The sequence below is a fragment of the Martes martes genome (genome assembly GCF_963455335.1).
Source record: "Martes martes genome assembly, chromosome: 8".
NCBI lineage: Eukaryota > Metazoa > Chordata > Mammalia > Carnivora > Mustelidae > Martes > Martes martes.
Window position 1 is genome coordinate 128,934,456 of NC_137895.1, and position 19,910 is coordinate 128,954,365.

Genomic DNA, 19,910 nt, shown 5'->3' on the forward strand with positions numbered 1-19,910 from the left:
TGAAGACTTGTGTTATTCACTGATTTTTGTCCGTTCTTATGTTAGTCAGTAATTCGAAATTACAGATATTTTCATGTACTTTTTATTTTGTTTTTTACTAAGTGGAAACAAAACTTGGCCTTGTATCACCGGGAGATAAAACTTTATTTGAGGATGATAGTTCTGATAACAAATGTGAAGATACGGTTGGCGTTCCTTCCAAACCATCAGTCGACGTCTGTGACTCTTCTCCTCCTGCTTTGCCATCACCTGATTCTATTGTAAAACCTCCTTTCACATTGTTAGGCCTTGGTCTTAGAAAGGTAAGTTGTTTCATTTTGAACTTTTTCCCTATGTTTTTTTTTATATTTCATCCTCTTGATCCTTATAATGAAAAGAATCTTAGGAAGAAATGGAAATCCTCAAGATCGTAAGAGAAAACAGTGTCATAATGGTAGAGAGGTCATTGGATTGAGATTTGTGAAGGTTGGTAGGAGTAAACAGTTCTTAGGTATGCCATTATGGGAGGAAAGAAGTAGAAAGCAACTGGAAAGAACCGCTGTAGATGGATGTGAAGATGAGGGAGGAGGTGAAGGGAAGGAATTCATTCAAGAAGGGTGAGATGAATGTAAAGCTTGCAGAGTTGAGAGAAATTATTATAAAAACACAATACAGTAGTGGGGCTACGGGAGAGCAGATTCTCTACATTATAAAATATGGTAGAAATTATTTTAAGTGCAAATTAAGAAAATGAAGTCAGGTAAAAAAAAATGCTCAGACTCCTCTGAATGACTTACAGCTTATTTCTATGAAGAAGTGGAAGAGGGGCATCTGGGTGGCTCAGTGCGTTAAGCCGCTGCCTTTGGCTCAGGTCATGATCTCAGGGTCCTGGAATCGAGCCCCGCATCGGGCTCTCTGCTCAGCAGGGAGCCTGCTTCCCTCTCTCTCTCTGCCTGCCTCTCTGCCTACTTGTGATCTGTCTGTCAAATAAATAAATAAAATCTTAAAAAAAAAAAAGTGGAAGAAAATCAACTTTTAAGTTGATAAAGTATGATATTGTATATTTAATTTAGCAAAGCTTGTGTTTATAGATAATGCAAAGTGAAATCTGTTTTAGGCCTTAATCAGATTTATTATGAATTTTGAATTTTGGCCATTATCTTTCTTGGTTTTTTTTTTAAGATTTTATTTATTTTTCTGTGTGTGTGAGAGAGAGTATAAGAGCAGGGGGAGGGGCAGAGGAGAAGCAGACTCCCTACTGAGCAGGGAGCCCGATGCAGGACTCAATCCCAGGACTCTGGGATCATGACCTGAGCTGAAGGCAGTTGCTTAACCAACTGAGCCAACCAGGTGCTCTTTCTTGTGGTTTCTAATTTATTTACTGTGTGGTATAATCTTGGTAAGTTTTAGATCTTTTTGAGAATAAAGAGAGGAGATAAGTAAACACCTTACGTAGTCTTTTCATTACTTAAAACTGAAATTTATGACTAGGTAAGTGAGATTCTTAATCTTTATCCATTAAATGAAATAAATTTTAAGCTGCAACACTCTAAAAGAAAAAATATAAAATTTTGTTTCTTTTTTTTTTTTTTAAGATTTTATTTATTTATTTGACAGACAGAGATCACAGGTAGGCAGAGAGGCAGGCGGGGGCGGGGGGGAAGCAGGCTCCCTACTTAGCAGAGAGCCTGATGTGGGGCTTGATCCCAGGACCCTGGATCATGAGCTGAGCTGAAGGCATAGGCTTTAACCCACTAAGCCGCCCAGGTGCCCCTAATATCTTGTTTCTTGATTCTGATTTATTTTTAATTGTATCTGCAATAGATACATACACACACATCAAATGAATGAACTCACAATTTATAGTTTTTTTCTAATATGAACTATTTGTCATTATAGAATCATAAGGAAGGAAAAGTTGCTAACAGTATACAGAATTATTTCTGGAAAATGATTTTTACTTTTTCAAATATCTCCAATAGTGGATATATTTTATATTATCAGGGAACTTTAGTATTCATAGCTATTAGTTTTGGGGGGTTCTTTTTAGATTTAAAAAATTTTAAGTAATCTCTCTACCCAACATGGGGCTTGAACTCACAACCCTGAGATCAAGAGTCACACCCTCTTCCCACTGAGCCATCCAGGAGCTCCCATAGTTGTTAAATTTAACACGTGGATTCTTTCATATCTGAAACTCAGAAATACTGGTGATTTGATTTTTTTTGTCCCTTTCTTCTTTCCTCATAGGAATATTGGGTCCTGCTTGATAATGACACATGTATTTGGAGACTTTAAAACCTTCAACTTGGATGATCATGATTATTTTTTAATACTAGATTCTTTCTATGGTCCTTAACTACTGATGAAATATGCCGTTCACAGTGGAATAAGAAAACCGTGTGAATTTTAAAATAGAGTTTTATATTTTTTTCATACATCATAGTAGTACTTAAAAATGCCTCAGAATTCTAAAATCCCATATTTCTCTTATATAATATAAATCTTTTAAGATTAATTTTTAAAAATGAGTATTCTTACAAAAATCTTGAATTGGTGTTTTGCAGTTAAATCTTTATTAATCTTAAAAATGGTATTCATTACAGAAATGAATCTTGCTTATGTATATATTTTTTCTAAATATTTATTTCAGAGCAAGGGAGAGAGAGAGAGAGTTGGGGGGGAGGAGGGACAGAGGGAGAGGAAGAGAGAGGGAAAGAAGCAGACTCCCTGCTGAACAGGAGCGTGATGTGGGACTCATTCTCACAAACCTGAGATCGTCACCTGAGCCGAAATCAAGGGTCAGATGCTTAACCAACTGAGCCACCCAGGTGCCCGTTAACTTGCCTACGTTAATAAAAATATATTTTCTATCCTTGAAACTAATGTTGAAGTATGTAATTGAAATATTGAATCCCATGGTTTTTCCCCCCCTGCTTTTATTTTTATTCTGAAAATTTCAAGAGTTCTGGGTAGGTTTACATTATTTAATTATATCAGGTTGGTATATTTTAGTATATCGATATTTAGTATAGATATTTCTTTTTTTTTTTTTTTTTAATTTTATTTATTTTGACAGAGAGAAATCAGAGCTAGGCAGAGAGGCAGACAGAGAGAGAGGGAAGCAGGCTCCTGCTGAGCAGAGAGCCCGATGCGGGGCTCGATCCCAGGACCCTGAGATCATGACCTGAGCCGAAGGCAGAGGCTTAAACCACTGAGCCACCCAGGCGCCCCTCTTTTTTTTTTTTTTTTAAAGATTTTTGTGTTTTTATTTGACAGAGCGAGAGATCACAAGGAGGCAGAGAGGCAGGCAGAGAGAGAGGGGGAAAGCAGGCTCCCCGCTGAGCAGAGAGCCCAATGCGGGGCTTGATCCCAGGACCCTGAGATCATGACCTGAGCTGAAGGCAGAGGCTCAACCCACTGAGCCACCCAGGCACCCGATATTTATCTTTTTAACATCATGAGTAATGTCATTTTTCCTACTCCAAATGTTTTTGTCTAGAACTTTCTTCGTAAGTCTTCTGGGTGCTTCGGGATGTCTGGGTGGCTCAGTCAGTTAAGCATCTGTCTTTGGTTCAGGTCATGATCCCAGGGTGCTGGGATTGAGTCCTGCATTGGGCTTCTTGTTCAATGGGGAGCCTGCTTCTCCCTCTGCCTGCCCCTCCCTCTACTTGTACTCTCTGTCTCTGACAAATAAATAAATAAAATCTTAAAAAAAAAAAAGTCTCCTGGGTGCTTCAAATTTGGTATGTCCCAGATTGAAGACATTGTTTCTGACCCTTTCTTCTTCCCTGACTTTTTGTAATCTGTTCTGTCATTTGTTTTTTCCATCCTTGTAGATAGCACCACCGAAACACTGAAGTAGGAAAAATCCTGGACTCCAAACTTCCCTGAAATTACTACATCCAGGGGCACTTGGGTGGCTTGCTCGGTTAAGCATCCCACTGTTGGTGTTGCTCAGGTCATGATCTCAGGGTCCTTGTATGAAGCCCCGGGTCGGGCTCCATAGTGAGTAGGGAGTCTACTTGAGGATTCTCTCTCTTCCTTTCCCTCTGCCCCTCCACCTGCATGCACACACCCTCTCCTTCTAAATATAAATAAATTTAATCTTTAGAAAAAAATCATCACATCTCTACCTCTGAAACCAATAATACATTATATGTTAATTAATTGAATTTAAATTAGTAAAAGGGGCACCTGGGTGGCTCAGTTGGTTAAGCGTCTGCCTTCAGCTCCGGGCAGGATCCTGGGGTTCTGGGCTTGAGTCCCTCGTTGGGCTCCTTGCTCAGCGAGGAGTCTGCTTCTCTCTCTGCCTGCCGCTCTTCTTGCTTGTGCTCTCTCTCTCTGACAAATAAATATAAAACCTTTAAAAAATATTAAAAAGAAAAAAATCACCACATTTAGTCACTCTCTGCATTCATTATTTTGTACCTGCTTCCCATTTTTCATATCTTAATATAATTCCCTCTCTCACCTATAATTTTGAAATCCTCTTCTGGCTTGGGTTCCTTTTTTTTTTTTTTTTTAAAGATTTTATTTATTTATTTGACAGACAGAGATCATAAGTAGGCAGAGAGGCAGGCAGAGAGAGAGGAGGAAGCAGGCTCCCTGCTGGGCAGAAAGCCTGATGCGGGGCGCGATCCCCCTCATCAGGGATCATGACCTGATGATCCCTGATCACCTGAGCCGAAGGCAGAGGCTTTAACCCACTGAGCCATCCAGATGCCCCTTGGGTTCCTTTACATTCACCTCTACATTGCTGTCAGAGCGACCTTTCTAGAATATACTTGTGGTGATGTAACTCCTCTGCTTCTTTAGGGGATACCCATTATCTGAAGGAGAAAGTTCATATTCCAGCATGACACTTGCCTTTTTTGTTTCAGTCCTGATTTTCCAATTCTATCTCTCTATCCGACTCCCAAAAATTGTGTTCCAGTTTTGCCACCTTCCGTAGCTATCGTCACTTACTGTGTTATTCCATACATCATCCTTTTGCTCATTCTACCTTTTCTAGAATGCCCTTCACACCGTCTTTGTGTAGTCTCTCTTTCAAGATACAGCCCTACCTTTGCAGCATTTCCTGAGCTTCCCATATACAACTGTTTTCCCCTTTGTGCCTTCACTGTGCTTTATTCAATTCACCTGTAGAACTAGTAAATGGTACTCTTCTGTTCTTGTTTTTGTCCATTTCTACCCGTACTAGTATATATGGCAGTCTCATTTATTTATATTTCCAGCTTCTCCCAGGATAGTGCCTATGACTTGACAGATGTATTCGTCTTTCTGAGTGAGTGAGTGAGCATGTGAATTAATGTGATGTTTTCTGAAGTTGGGTTTTTGTTTTGTGTTGTTTTTATAGGAAGGAGAGGAGCAGCCAGCAATTGGAACACAGGACGATGGTATTACTGAAAGTGTTCCACAAGAGCAAACAGTTAATGACTGTTTGACTTCTGCTGACAGGGCAGATAAAAATGATAGACATGGTAAGTTAATGAACATCTATGCATTTTTTTCTAGACTTAAATGCTAGTATAAAAAATATCAAAGTATGTAGATCAGTTATGTTACCCATTTCATTAAGATATTTTTCTTTTTCTTTTTGCTTTCTTTTAAAGTATACCGACTGCTACCAGCTTTTTCTTCCTGAAAATTCTTCAACCCTCTGAAAATCTTTACTGCTTTTACTTTTATTTTATTGAAGTATTCATGAAGGGGTATAGGCTTGTATATACGTTTAAGATTCATAATACGTGTTCTCATTAATGTATCTGTGACCATATTTTATAGTTATGCTGTCAGCATTAGGATTCGCAGAACAAAATGAAGAATCACCTTGGGATTCTGAGGTACTGTTTTATTATTATTTTAAAATAAAAGCATGGAGTGATGTTAAAACGTAAAAGGGATGCTTAGACTTTACTCTCTCATCTCTGCATTTGCCCATAAAAACTATTTCCTTATACTTTTTACCTGTAATTGATAAAATATTTATGTGCTAAATATAATAATCCAGCATAATACAGTTCTGTTAATTTACAAACTTAACCTAAGGAAAGCTGTGTAGTATTATTGCAGAAAACGGAGGCTTAGAAGTGATAAGGAATTAGCTTGTGTTTTGAAATTAAGTTATCTAAATAACCAAAGAATTACTCCAGGCCAGCTTGTGGCCAGATATATGATTCTGTGGTGTATACGGATGTGCAAAACTCCTAATGAGATCCTAATGAGAAAGAGTTTGGATTTTAGTTTTTTACAAGTTGGAACTTGAAAAGACAATGCCTGGGACTTGAAAGTGTATCTATCTATCTATCCATCTATCTATCTATATTATGTATATGCATATGTATATGTATATTTTTAAAATATTTTGTGTATTTATGTATTTGAGAGAGAGAGAGTGAGTGAGTGGGAGGGAGAGTGAGAATCTGAAGCAGACTCCAGTCTGAGCCCAGAGCTCAACTGAACCATTGCAGGACCCTGAAGCTATTATATTTGGATTGTTAAGTAGATTTACAAGGAGCATTGGGATTGTAATAAAAATTATAATAATATAATGGTATTAGTGGTATTATTACCACTGGTTTAGTGGTGTTTTGTTTATTTATTTTTTAAAAGACTTTATTTATTTATTTGAGAGAGAGAGAGCGAGAAAGGGAGCATGAGCAGGGGGAGGGGCAGAGGGCAAGGGAGAAGCAGGCTCCCCACTGTCATGTGGGGCTAGATCCCAGAAATCCCCAGGCATCCCTGGTTTAGTGGTGTTTTCAATAGGTAAAAACTATTTCGGATAGTTAAAATAGTATGCCTTGAGTATCTTTGTGGCAGCCATACTTGTAGAAACATAAGTGTAAGGTAATGATGACCTTTTCTAAGGTGACGGACTATGGAAGGAGGTAAAAAGGGCCTGGTCTCTTAGCACAAGTAGGTGCTACACAGTGCTGCAAGCACCGTGTTTGAAGTCAAAAGATATGGTAGCATCCAAGTTCTGTCACTTGGTAGCTGTGCGATCCCAGAAAAATTTGTTTAACCTGTTTGAGCGTCACAGACCTCATTCATAAAAATGGTTCTAATACCTACCTCTCAGGTATGTGTAATGAACAAATGTGAAAACACTTTGTAAACTGGTAAGGGTGCTATAGAAATACAAGACAAAAATGATCACAGCAGCATTTAGTGGTTTACTAAATATCGAGGACACTTTTTTGAAATGTGAAGATTTCTGAAGGGCAATAAAGTAAATGGCAGTAGTGTCAAGAAAAGAAGGGGAAGGTTAGAATGGGCAGGTGGGTTTCTAATTTGGGCTATGTTAAATTTCAGTGACATTGTGTAGGTATACAGTTGACCCTTGAACAAGATGGGTTTGAATTGTTTGTCCACTTACACTCAGATTTTTTTGATACAGTATAGTACTGTTAATGTATTTTCTCTTCCTTATGATTTTCTTAATAAACTTTTCTTTAGTTTTTAATGTAGGAATACAGTATATAATATATAGGACATACAAAATGTGTTAATTGACTTTACGTTATTGGTAAGGTCAGCATTAGGTTATAATTTACTCTGACCTTCCATGCTCAGTTTACAGAGTCAATGGTCAAATGAGGACTAAGACGTAGATTAGATCTAGAGATCTTATGATCTCTACTCTAGAGATCCAAGGTTTTCTATTTAAATATTTTGGTTTTTAATATACACTTTTGCTATTTTTAAGTCTAATTGCTTTTGAAGTAGGAAGTTCAATAGGAGATTAGTAAAGTTTTTGGGGAATCCAAAGTTATATGTGGATTTTGGACTGCACTGCTATCAGTGCTCTTAACCCTTGCATTGTGCAAGGGTCGATACCTAGTATAGTGACTTGGTACTTGAGACCTTCTCAGTGAGCTTGTTGTTATTATTTTTTAGAGAAAAAGAGAGAGAGCATGTGAGAGGGGTGGGGAGGGGCAGAAGAAGAGGGACAGAAAGATTCCCAAGTAGGCTTCATGCTTAGCATGGAGCCCAACATGGGGCTTAATCTCCCAACCCTGAGATCATGAACTGAACTGAAATCAACAGTCAGTTGCTTAACTGAGCCATAGAGGCACCCCTCAGTGAGATTATTTTAAGTTTTTTGACCTTAAATACATTTGTTATTGAATACCAGCTATATACCAGGCTGTACAAGTTGAGGGGTTAGGCTGTAGTGGTAGGAGCAGAAAAATAAAGAAAGAACAACCCACTGTAAGTCACTGTTAGTGGTTCATATAAAGAAAATGGAAATGTTAGGTTAGGGAATATTGGGGAAGTTTGTAGTTAGGATGGGGATGGGAATGTGAGTGGCATTTTGTTGGTCAGAAACGATCTCTCTGAGTGTGGCAAGAGCTGCCAAGTGAAGGATGAGAAGGACCAGTTGTGTGAAGGTCTTGGAGACTTTCTAGACATTCTAGACAGAACTGTGGATCACACCTGTTCATTTCACTCTAATGTCTTGGAATGACCAGGAAGCAGGAAGATCCACCCCATTGTCATAACCATTGGTATCATTGTTGTTTGTAGAAAAGGAAATGGGTATACTAAAGTAAATTAAATACTAAAAAATACTAAATACTAAATACTAAAATACTAAATACTAAATACTAAAAATACTAAATACTAAATACTAAAATAAATTAATTACCTTTTAGGTAATTAATAAATAAATGTTCTTATTATTTCCTTATGAAAGCTTGTTATACTTTTTGGAGAGTTTCATACCTATATCTAAAATTTTTTGCTATTATTTAAACATAATTTCAAGAAAAGTTTTTCTTCCTGCTTTGCCATTGCATCTAATCATTATCCTGTCAATAAAGTTTCCAAGCCTTTGTTTATCCAAATGAAGCACCAGTTACCACACTGTACTCTTTATACTCAACATGATCTACTCCAAGGTTTCTTATGTCAAGTGTCCTATTTTAACATGGAAAAAGGTTCTGCTGTTAGGAACAGTTTAAATTTGTAACAAATATACTTATTAAAGAATTTATTTAAATACATATTCTTAATATCCTTTTATCTTGGTGGGGAATGCAAAGGAGAGTTAGGTGTTTTGTTAGTTCCTGTTGAAATGTACATATAAGTCAGTGGTCTGTCCAAGAAAATATTTACTCTGGCATTTGATGTTCAGTTTACAGTCAGTGGCCAAATGAAGGTTAAACATTATACTTAATTTAGAAAGCATATGTGAGGTTTTTAAATGTTTCGGTTTTCAGTACATGCTTTTCTTATTTGTGAGTCTGATTACTATTAAAGTAGGAAATTCAGATATTTTCTTAGAAAAGGATTAGGAAATCTTTATACAACTCATTTTTGTTGTCCATTTTAACAGAGTAATTCTGAGAGTCTTCCAGAGGAATACATTGATGATTTATCTGGAAATGCAGATCAGAAAGGGACAAGTACATTAAATGAACAAGTAGAAGGTAAGAATTGTATTTTATTAGAAAGTCATTTGATAAAATATTGATGTAAAATGGGAACACGGATATATTTAAATCACCTATTGAATAGATAGGAGAAAGATTGAAAAGGAGATAAGTTGAAGTCTTATCAGGTGTCAGTAACAGGTGAAACTGAGGGTGCCACAGAGGAGCTAAATTAGTGGTTCCATTTCAAGATAAGACCAAAGGAACGTCAGGAAATAAGTGGAAAGGATCAAAAGAGTGACTGATGAGAAAGTCAAAGAATACAGGGAGTAAATGAAGAACAGTAAGCAGCTCTTAGAGTGGAAGGTGGTAAAAGAAAACAATTCTTTTATTTTTTAATTATTTTTATTTTCCTTTTAAAATTTTTTATTTTTTATTAACATACAATGTTTATTAGCTGCAGAGGTACAGGTCTGTGAATCTCCAGGTTTACACACTGCTCAGCACTCACTGTAGCACATACCCTCCGCAATGTCCATAACCCCACCAAAATAATTCTTTTAAATGAGGAGGAGACTGTTTGAAATGCAGGAATAATATCAGGTGAGCTTCCGGTACCAAAACCTGTCAGAGTAGGATACCAAAATTTTCCCGCTCTTATTGCTTTCCTCATGGTTGGGAAGACATTCAGGACTGCTGTGGTTGATGATGCAGAGCTATGTTCTAGTCAGCAATAAGTGTGTATCTTAATGGCATAAAAATGGCGGTACTTCATAAATAGTATCACTGAGTGCAAAGTAAGAGTATTGGAAAGAAGAAGGGAGGAGGGTCAGTGCGGGGGAAATCAAGGAAACTTCAGCTGTGATAAAAAGTCCATTAGAAAGCTTATGACTTCTAAGACATTTCCGGTTTCGAAGAGTTGATAGTGACGAACGTGAGGCTTACTTCTAGAGGATTAAGTTACGGTAAAGGAATGTGGTAGCAGACACAGTATGGACTAGAATTTCTCCAACTTTAGTAAATCATTGGAAACATTGCTAAAAATGCAGATTTTGAGCAGCAGGTCTAGGATTGTGCATTCTGACCTCTCAGGTGATGCCAATGTCTGTAGTCCCTGTGTCATGTGCTCTGTAGCAAGGGATTTCTATAGAGAAATCTGGAAGCGCCACTGGATAGTTCAGGACACCATGGGATCAAGGAAAAGCATTATCTTGTTTTTATTTGTGAGCAATGTTTTTAGCTAGAGGGGAGCAAGGAGATGCAGAAAGAGAGGTTATAGATGTGAGATACTAGTGCTAAATAACGAGGAAAGAATTGATGAAGATAAACCCTAATAAAAGGGGTGTAAAAGCAGAACAATCAAGCCCATAGATCCAGAAATAACTCTGTTTTAAGGATTTCTTTATTTATTTTAGGGAGAGAGAATTAGACAGTGAGTGATTAGGGGGATGGGCAAAGGCAGAGTGGGAGAGATGCCTCAAACAGGCTCACTTCTGAGCCCAGAGCCCAATGCGGGGCTCGATCCCAGGACCGTGCCATCATGACTTGAGCCGAAATCAACAGCCGGATGCCCAATCTGCTACTCCAGCCAGGCGCCCCCAGAAATTACTTTGAAGAAGAGGAATAGTGGCAGGAACAAGGGAAAAAAGAAAGGCAAGTTAGCTGAGAAGACTTGGAGTTGAGAAGGAAACTCCAGAGAATTCACTTTAGATGGCCTGAGGGTTTTTGCACTAGAACAGATTCAATCACAGCTGCTCCACAGAGAATACTGAAAGCAGATGGAGTGCTAGACATGGGGTAAATTATAGCCACGTACTTATCCTCCTCAGGTCTACTGGACATCAAAAATATATCTTAGATCGGTATTCATTATTTAAATGAGATATGGAAGCTATAGCTTTTTATTTTTTTTAACATAGGTAATTTATTGGTACTATCGCTGATTCCAAAAACCCTTTAAAAACTGACATTGTCTACCAAATCAAACTACTTTTGGAAACAAAAGAAATCATAGGTTGGTTTCCTACATGCTAAAATTGTTAGTATCAGTAAGTATGACACTGATTCTGAAATACAAAAGATTTTCAGTACCTAAGTATTCTGAGGCAATTAAATAGAATTCTTCCATTCTGATAAGTCGTATTTCCATATTGAAAGCTTATTGTACATTATTTCTTAGATGTGTTTTATATACCTTCTTGCATGAGTGGATCAAGAAACTTTAAGATGGCTAAACTAGAGGATACAAGAAATGTAGGCATACCAGTAGCCCACATGGGTATGGACAAAATGAGTACTTTTATTAACCATTATCCTACAAGTGTATATCCAAGCCAATCAATTCATAATGTTTCTCTGATGAAAACTCAATTATGCATTCAGTTGAGCTATCATTAAAAACGTGGACTGCCTAAATTACAGGACAAATGGAAGAACGTGGTTAATACTTGTAGTATAATGGTAAAAAGGATTCTGCTGTACTGCATTAAAGATGTGCTGTTGCATTCTACCATTGGCTTTCATGTTTGTCCGCTCAGGGTCATGATTTATTCCTCTCATTAAAAGTTGCTTTTCTCCCCATCAGGCAGCATGAACATTGGTATATGTGCAGTCTTCTATATCAGTTTTGCTCCTTTGAAATACCATCTGACTTTTGAAATCCTAACTGCATGTTCTGTTGAGTGTATATTTTGTATTTTTGTTCGGTACTTATAATGGGTTCATATTTCTGTCTTGTCACTGTCCTAACCCACCTTCCTATCTCTAGAAACAGAAAATGAAAACCTAATGTAATCACAGCCAGGCATGAGGATTCATCTTAGTACTAACTGCATGAATATTTAGTTGGTTTTCATATGTATATATAATTAACTATATCTCCCTTTTGCATTTTAGACTCTCTGGGAAAATATTCTTTCTTGAAGGTAAAACTTATGTTTTTATTTTGAATTTTTAGCTACAGATTGTATGAAATGTACATTACATACTAATCATATTGTTTCAATACCTCTTCAGCCTACTGTCGAGGAGAAAGATTCTGTTCCTAAGAAAGGAGGAGAAATGGAGGAAAAACAAACATCCAAATCAGGTTTTTTAAAATAGAAATATAACGATGGAAAGAAGTACATTTAAATATTTGAAATGCTCATAGTCTTCTTCTTCTGAATTATTATTATTTTTTTTGGTCAAGTTTAAGTGAAGGATTGGACATAAATAAGGTCAATGTTATTGCTGATAACCATGTTAGAACAAAAGATATTTACAAGCCTAAGAAAAAGAGCTTTTGAAAAATGTAAGCTTTAGCTCAATTCTTTTTTTTTTTTAAGATTTTTTTTTATTTATTTGATAGACAGAAATCACAAGTAGGCAGAGAAGCAGGCAGAGAGAGATGGGGAAGCAGACTCCCTGCTGAGCAGAGAGCCCGATGCGGGGCTTGATCCCAGGACCCTGAGATCATGACCTGAGCCGAAGGCAGAGGCTTTAACCCACTGAGCCACCCAAGCGCCCCTAGCTCAATTCTTTTAAAAGGAAGAGCAGACTATTTGAAATGCAGGAATAATATCAAGTGAGTTTCCGGTACCAAAACCTGTCAGAGTAGTGTGCCAAAATTTTCCCCCTCTTCCTGCTTTCCTCATGGTTGGGAAGACATTAAGGACTGACGTGACTGATTATTCAGAGCTATGTCCTAGTCAGCAATGAGTGTGTGTGTCTTAATGGCATAAAAATGGCGGTACTTCATAAATAGTATCATTGAGTGCAAAGTAAGAGAATTGGAAGGAAAAAGAGAGCAGGGTCAGTTCGGGGGAATCAAGGAAGCTTTAGCCGTGATTCACAGTCCATTAGAAAGTTTATGACTTTTAAGACATTTCCAGTTTTGAAGAATTGATAGTGATGAATGTGAGGCTTGCTTCTAGAAGGTGAAGTTAAGGTGAAGGAATGTGGCAACAGACTCAGTATGGACCAGAATTTCTCCAATTTTACTGAATCATTGGAGAACTTGTTAAAAATGCACATTGTGAGGGACGCATGGGTGGCTCAGTGCACGTTAAGCCTCTGTCTTGGGTTCAGGTCATGATCTCAGGATCCTGGATTGAGCCCTGCATCCGGCTCTCTGCTCAGCAGGGAGCCTGCTTCCCCCTCTCTCTCTGCCTGCCTCTCTGCCTACTTGTGATATCTCTCTGTCAAAGAAAGAAATAAAATCTTTAAAAAAATTTTTTTAAAAAAAATGAACATTATGAGCAGCAGGTCTGGGATCCTGCATTCTGACCTGTCAGGTGATGCGAATTTCAAAGGTTCTTGGGTCATGTGCTCTGTAGCAAGGGTGTAGACTTCCACATAGAGACATCTGGAAAGGCCACTGGATACTTCAAGACACCACAGGATCAAGGAAAACATTATTTTGTTTTTATTTGTGAGCATGTTTTTAGCTAGAGGGGAGCGAGGAGATGCAGAAAGAGAGGTTATAGATGTAAGATATCAGTGCTAAATAAAGAGGAAAGAAGTGGTGGAGACAATCCCTAACAAAAGGGGTGTAAAAGCAGAGCAATCAAGACCATAGATCCACAAATAAGTCTTTTATTAGGATTTATTTTCTTTATTTGTTTTAGGGAGCCAGAATGAGAGAGACAGAGAATGATCAGGGGGAGGGGCAAAGGCAGAGGGAGAGAGATTCCTCAAACAGGCTCGCTTCTGAGCCTGGAGCTCCATGCAGGGTTCAGTCTGAGGACCCTGCCCTCATGACCTGAGTCGAAATCAAGAACCGGATGCTCAATCCCCTATTCCATCCAGGTGCTCCGAGAAATTACTTTTTGAAGGGGCATAGTGAAGGGGGAATGAGAGAAAAGGGAAAGGCACCTTAGCTGGTAAATTTTGGAGTTGTGGAGGAAACTCAAGAGAATTCACTTTGGATGGCTTGAGGGTATTCATACTAAAGCAGACTAAATCACAGCTGCTCCACAAAGAATACTGAAAGCAGATGGAGTGCTAGACATGGGGTAAATAATAGCCACATATTCATCTTCCTCAGGTCTTTTGGACATCAAAGATACAGGTTACATTGGTATTCATTATTCAAATGAGATATGGAAGCTATGGCTCCCTTTTTTTAAGATAGGTAATTTTTTGATATGACAGCTATTTCCAAAAACCCTTGAAAGACTGACATGATCTACCAAATCAGACTACGTTTGGAAACAAAAGAAATTATAGGGTTGGTTCCCTAAATGCTAAAATTGTTTTTATCAGTACATATGACACTAATTCTGAAATGCAATTGTATTTCAGTTCCTAGGAATTCTGTGGCCATTAAATAGAATTTTTTCCATTTTGGTAGTCATACTTCCATGTTGAAAGTTTATTGTTGATTATTTCTTATATGTATTTTACGTACCTTTCTGCATGAGTAGGTCAAGAAATTTTAAGGTGGCTAAACTAGTGGATACAGGAAATGTAGGCATACCGGTAGCTCACGTGGGTATGGACAAAAATGAGTACTTTTAGTAACTGTGATCCTACAAGTGTATATCCAAGCTGATCAGTTCATAAGGCTTTGTTTGATGAAAACTCAATTATGCATTCAGTTGACTTATCATCAGCACTGAGAACTCCTACAACACAGGACAAATTGAAGCAGGTCGTATATAGAGTCTAATGGTATAAATGATTCTGCTGTACTGCTTCAAGGATGTGATGTAGCATTGTACCACTGACTTTCATGTTTGTCCACTCAGGGTCATGATTTGTTCCTCTCAGTAGAAATGGCTTTTCTGCCCAACCCACTTTCCTGTCTGCAGAAACAGATACCAAAACCTAATGTAATCTGAGCCAGGCATGAGGATTCAGCTTAGTACTAACTGCATGAATGTTTAGTTGGTTTTCATGTGTGCATATAATAAACTATGTGGCCCTTTTGCTTTTTAGATTCTCCAGGAAAGTGTTCTTACTTGAAGGTAAAACTTACATTTTTATTTTGAATTTTTAACTACTGATTGAATGAAATGCACATTATGTCTTAATTATATTGTTTCAATACCCATTCAGCCTGCTGTGGAGGGGAAAGATTTTGTTCCTAATGAACCCGGGGAAATGGAGGAAAAAGAAGCATCCAAGTCAGGTAAGTTTTACAATACAAATTTAACGGTGTAAAGAAGTCCACTAAAATATTTGAAATGCTCACAGTCTTCTTCTTCTGAAGTCTTTCTTTTCCTTTTGGCAAGCTTCAGTGAAGGTTCTGACATAAATAACATAGGTGTTATTGCTGATATCATTTTGTTTGAACAAAAGATATTTACAAGCCTAAGAAAAAGGGCTTTTTTTTTTTTTTAAATCTTAAGAGCCATGATAACAATTGTGATTTTTTTTTAAAAGATTATTTATTTATTTATTTGACAGAGAGAGAAATCACAAGTAGGCAGAGAGGCAGGCAGATAGAGAGGGAGAACTAGGCTCCCCGCCGAGCAGAGAGCCCGACGTGGGGCTCAATCCCAGGAACCCGGGACCATGACCCGAGCCGAAGGCAGAGGCTTAACCCACTGAGCCACCCAGGTGCCCCAGAAAAAGGGCTTTTAAAAAACGTAAGCTTTAGCTCAATTCTTTTAAAAGGTAGAGTAGACTATTTGAAATGCCAGAATAATATCAGGTGAGTTTCTGGTACCAAAACCTGTCGGAGTAGGATACCAAAATTTTCCCCCTCTTCCTGCTTTCCTCACAGTTAGGAAGACATTAAGGACTGACGTGGCTGATTATGAATAGCTATGTTCTAGTCATCGATAAGTGTGTTTGTCTTAATGGCAGATGAAATAGTGATACTTCATGAATAGTACCATTGAGTGCAAAGTAAGAGAAGTGGAAGGAAGAAGAGAGCAGGGTCAGTTCCGGAGAAATCAAGGAAGTTTTAGCCATTATACAGGTCCATTAGAAAGCCTACGACTTTTAAAATCTTATTTATTTATTTATGTATGTTTGTATGTATGTATTTATTTATTTTTATTAACATATAATATATTATTAGCCTGAGGGGTACAGGTCTGTGAATCGCCAGGTTTACACACTTCACAGCACTCACCATAGCATATACCCTCCCCAATGTCCATAACCCAACCACCCTCTCCCTGTTCCCCTCCCCCCGGCAACCCTCAGTTTGTTTTGTGAGATTAAGAGTCTCATATGGTTTGTCTCCCTCCCGACCCCATCTTGTTACATTTATTCTTTTCCTACACCCCCAACCCCCCCATGTTGCATCTCCACTTCCTCATATCAGACCATATGATAGATGTCTTTCTCCGACTGACTTATTTCACTAAGCATAATACCCTCTAGTTCCATCCATGTCGTTGCAAAGGGCAAGATTTCATTTCTTTTGATGGCTGCATAGTATTCCATTGTATATGTATACCTCATCTTATTTATCCATTCATCTGTTGATGGGCATCTAGGTTCTTTCCATACTTTGGCTATTGTAGATGTTGCTGCTATAAACATTCGGGTGCACGTGCCCCTTCGGATCACTGTGTTTGTATCTTTAGAGTAAATACCCAGTAGTGCGATTGCTGGGTCGTAGGGTAGCTCTATTTTCAACTTTTTGAGGAACCTCCATGCTGTTTTCCGGAGTGGTTGCACCAGCTTGCATTCCCACCAACAGTGTAGGAGGGTTCCCCTTTCTCCGCATCCTCGCCAGCATCTGTCATTTCCTGACTTGCTAATTTTAGCCATTCTGACTGGTGTGAGGTGGTATCTCATTGTGGTTTTGATTTGTATTTCCCTGACGTCGAGTGATGTGGAGCACTTTTTCATGTGTCTGTTGGCCATCTGGATGTCTTCTTTGCAGAAATGTCTGTTCATGTCCTCTGCCCATTTCTTGATTGGATTATTTGTTCTTTGGGTGTTGAGCTTGATAAGTTCTTTATAGATCTTGGATACTAGCACTTTATCTGATATGTCGTTTGCAAATATCTTCTCCCATTCTCTCAGTTGTCTTTTGGTTTTGTTAACTGTTTCCTTTGCTGTGCAAAAGCTTTTGATCTTGATGAAGTCCCAATAGTTCATTTTTGCCCTTGCTCCCCTTGCCTTTGGCGATGTTCCTAGGAAGAAGTTGCTGAGGCTGAGGTCGAAGAGGTTGCTGCCTGCGTTCTTTTCAAGGATTTGGATGGATTCCTTTCTCATATTGAGGTCCTTCATCCATTTTGAGTCTATTTTCGTGTGTGGTGTAAGGAAATGGTCCAGTTTCATTTTTCTGCATGTGGCCATCCAATTTTCCCAACACCATTTGTTGAAGAGACTGTCTTTATTCCATTGGACATTCCTTCCTGCTTTGTCGAGATTAGTTGACCATAGAGTTGAGGGTCCATTTCTGGACTCTCTATTCTGTTCCATTGATCTGTGTGTCTGTTTTTGTGCCAGTACCATACTGTCTTGATGATGACAGCTTTGTAATCGCGCTTGAGTCTGGAATTGTGATGCCACCAACTTTGGCTTTCTTTTTCAACATTCCTCTGGCTATTTGATATCTTTTCTGGTTCCATACAAATTTTAGGATTATTTGTTCCATTTCTTTGAAAAAAATGGATGGGATTTTGATAGGGATTGCATAAATGTATAGATTGCTTTAGGTAGCATAAACATTTTCACAATATTTGTTCTTCCAATCTTTTGAGTGTGGAACATTTTTCCATTTCTTTGTGTCTTTCTCAATTTCCTTCATGAGTACTTTATAGTTTTCTGAGTATAGATTCTTTGCCTCTTTGGTTAAGTTAATTCCTAGGTATCTTATGGTTTTGGGTGCAGTTGTAAATGGGATTGACTCCTTAATTTCTCTTTTTTCTGAATTGTTGTTGGTGTAAAGAAATGCAACTGATCTGTGCATTGATTTTGTATCCTGACACTTTACTGAATTCCTGTACAAGTTCTAGCAGATTTGGAATGGAGTCTTTTGGGTTTTTCACATATAATATCATATCATCTGCAAAGAGTGATAGTTTGACTTCTTTGCTGATTTGGATGCCTTTAATTTCTTTTTGTTGTCTGATTGCTGAGACTATGACTTCTAATACCATGTTGAATAGCAGTGGTGATAATGGACATCCCTGCCGTGTTCCTGACCTTAGTGGAAAAGCTCTCAGTTTTTTCCATTTGGAATGATGTTTGCGGTGGGTTTTTCATAGATGGCTTTGATGATATTGAGGTATGTGCCCTCTATCCCTACACTTTGCAGAGTTTTAATCAGGAAAGGATGCTGTACTTTGTCAATGCTTTTTCAGAGAGTTTGAGAGTTTCATATGGTTCTTGTTCTTTCTTTTATTAATGTATTGTATCACATTGATTGATTTGTAGCCCTGGAATAAATCCTACTTGGTCGTGGTGAATAATCCTTTTAATGTACTGTTGGATCCTATTGGCTAGTGTTTTGGTGAGAATTTTTGCATCTGTGTTCAACAAGGATATTGTCTGTAATTCTCTCTTTTGATGGGATCCTTGTCTGGTTTTGGGATCAAGGTAATGCTGGCCTCATAAGATGAGTTTGGAAGTTTTCCTTCCATTTCTATTTTTTGGAATAGTGTCAGGAGAATAGGAATTAATTCTTCTTTAAATGTTTGGTAGAATTCCCCGGGAAGCGGTCTGGCCCTGGGCTCTTGTTTTTTGGGAGATTTTTGATGACTTCTTCAATCTCCTTACTGGTTATGGGTCTGTTTAGGTTTTCTATTTCTTTCTGGTTCAGTTTTGATAGTTTATATGTCTCTAGGAATGCATCCATTTCTTCCAGATTGTCAAATTTGTTGGCAGAGAGTTGCTCATAATATGTTCTTAAAATTGTTTGTATTTCTTTGGTGTTGGTTGTGATCTCTCCTCTTTCATTCATGATTTTATTTATTTGGGTCCTTTCTCTTTTCTTTTGTTTAAGTCTGGCCAGGAGCTTATCAATCTTATTAATTCTTTCAAAGAACCAACTCCTAGTTTCGTTGATTTGTTCTATTGTTTTTTTGGTTTCTATTTCATTGATTTTTTTTTAGAGATAATTTTTTTTTAAAGATTTTATTTATTTATTTGATAGAGAGAGATGACAAGTAGGCAGAGAAGCAGGCAGAGAGAGAGGAGGAAGCAGGCTCCCTGCCGAGCAGAGAGCCCGATGCGGGGCTCGATCCCAGCACCCTGAGACCATGACCTGAGCCGAAGGCAGAGGCTTTAACCCACTGAGCCACCCAGGCGCCCCTCATTGATTTTTGCTCTGATCTTTATTATTTCTCTTCTGCTGGGTTTAGGCTTTCTTTGTTGTTCTTTCTCCAGCTCCTTGAAGTGTAGGGTTAGGTTGTGTATTTGAGACCTTTCTTGTTTCTTGAGAAAGGCTTGTACTGCTATATATTTTCCTCTCAGGACTGCCTTTGCTGTGTCCCACAGATTTTGAACAGTTGTGTTTTCATTATCATTTGTTTCCATGAATTTTTTCAATTCTTAATTTCCTGGTTAACCCATTCATTCTTGAGATGGATGCTCTTTAGTCTCCATGTATCTGGATTCTTTCCAAATTTCCTTTTGTGATTGAGTTCTAGCTTCAGAGTGTTG

General features: G+C 38.0%; 1 protein-coding gene across 1 annotated transcript in view; it reads left to right on the forward strand.

The window, feature by feature from the left end:
- Positions 1–19,910, forward strand: part of LOC308347642 (ankyrin repeat domain-containing protein 26-like) — a 140,593-nt gene that overhangs the window by 23,069 nt on the left and 97,614 nt on the right. The window contains exons 9-17 of the mRNA XM_080811232.1: positions 103–302; positions 5,339–5,462; positions 5,767–5,825; positions 9,320–9,413; positions 11,536–11,634; positions 12,252–12,280; positions 12,372–12,444; positions 15,276–15,304; positions 15,396–15,468. Of these exons, the coding sequence (XP_080667358.1) occupies positions 103–302; positions 5,339–5,462; positions 5,767–5,825; positions 9,320–9,413; positions 11,536–11,634; positions 12,252–12,280; positions 12,372–12,444; positions 15,276–15,304; positions 15,396–15,468 (780 nt within the window). The remainder of the gene's footprint in view (positions 1–102; positions 303–5,338; positions 5,463–5,766; positions 5,826–9,319; positions 9,414–11,535; positions 11,635–12,251; positions 12,281–12,371; positions 12,445–15,275; positions 15,305–15,395; positions 15,469–19,910) is intronic.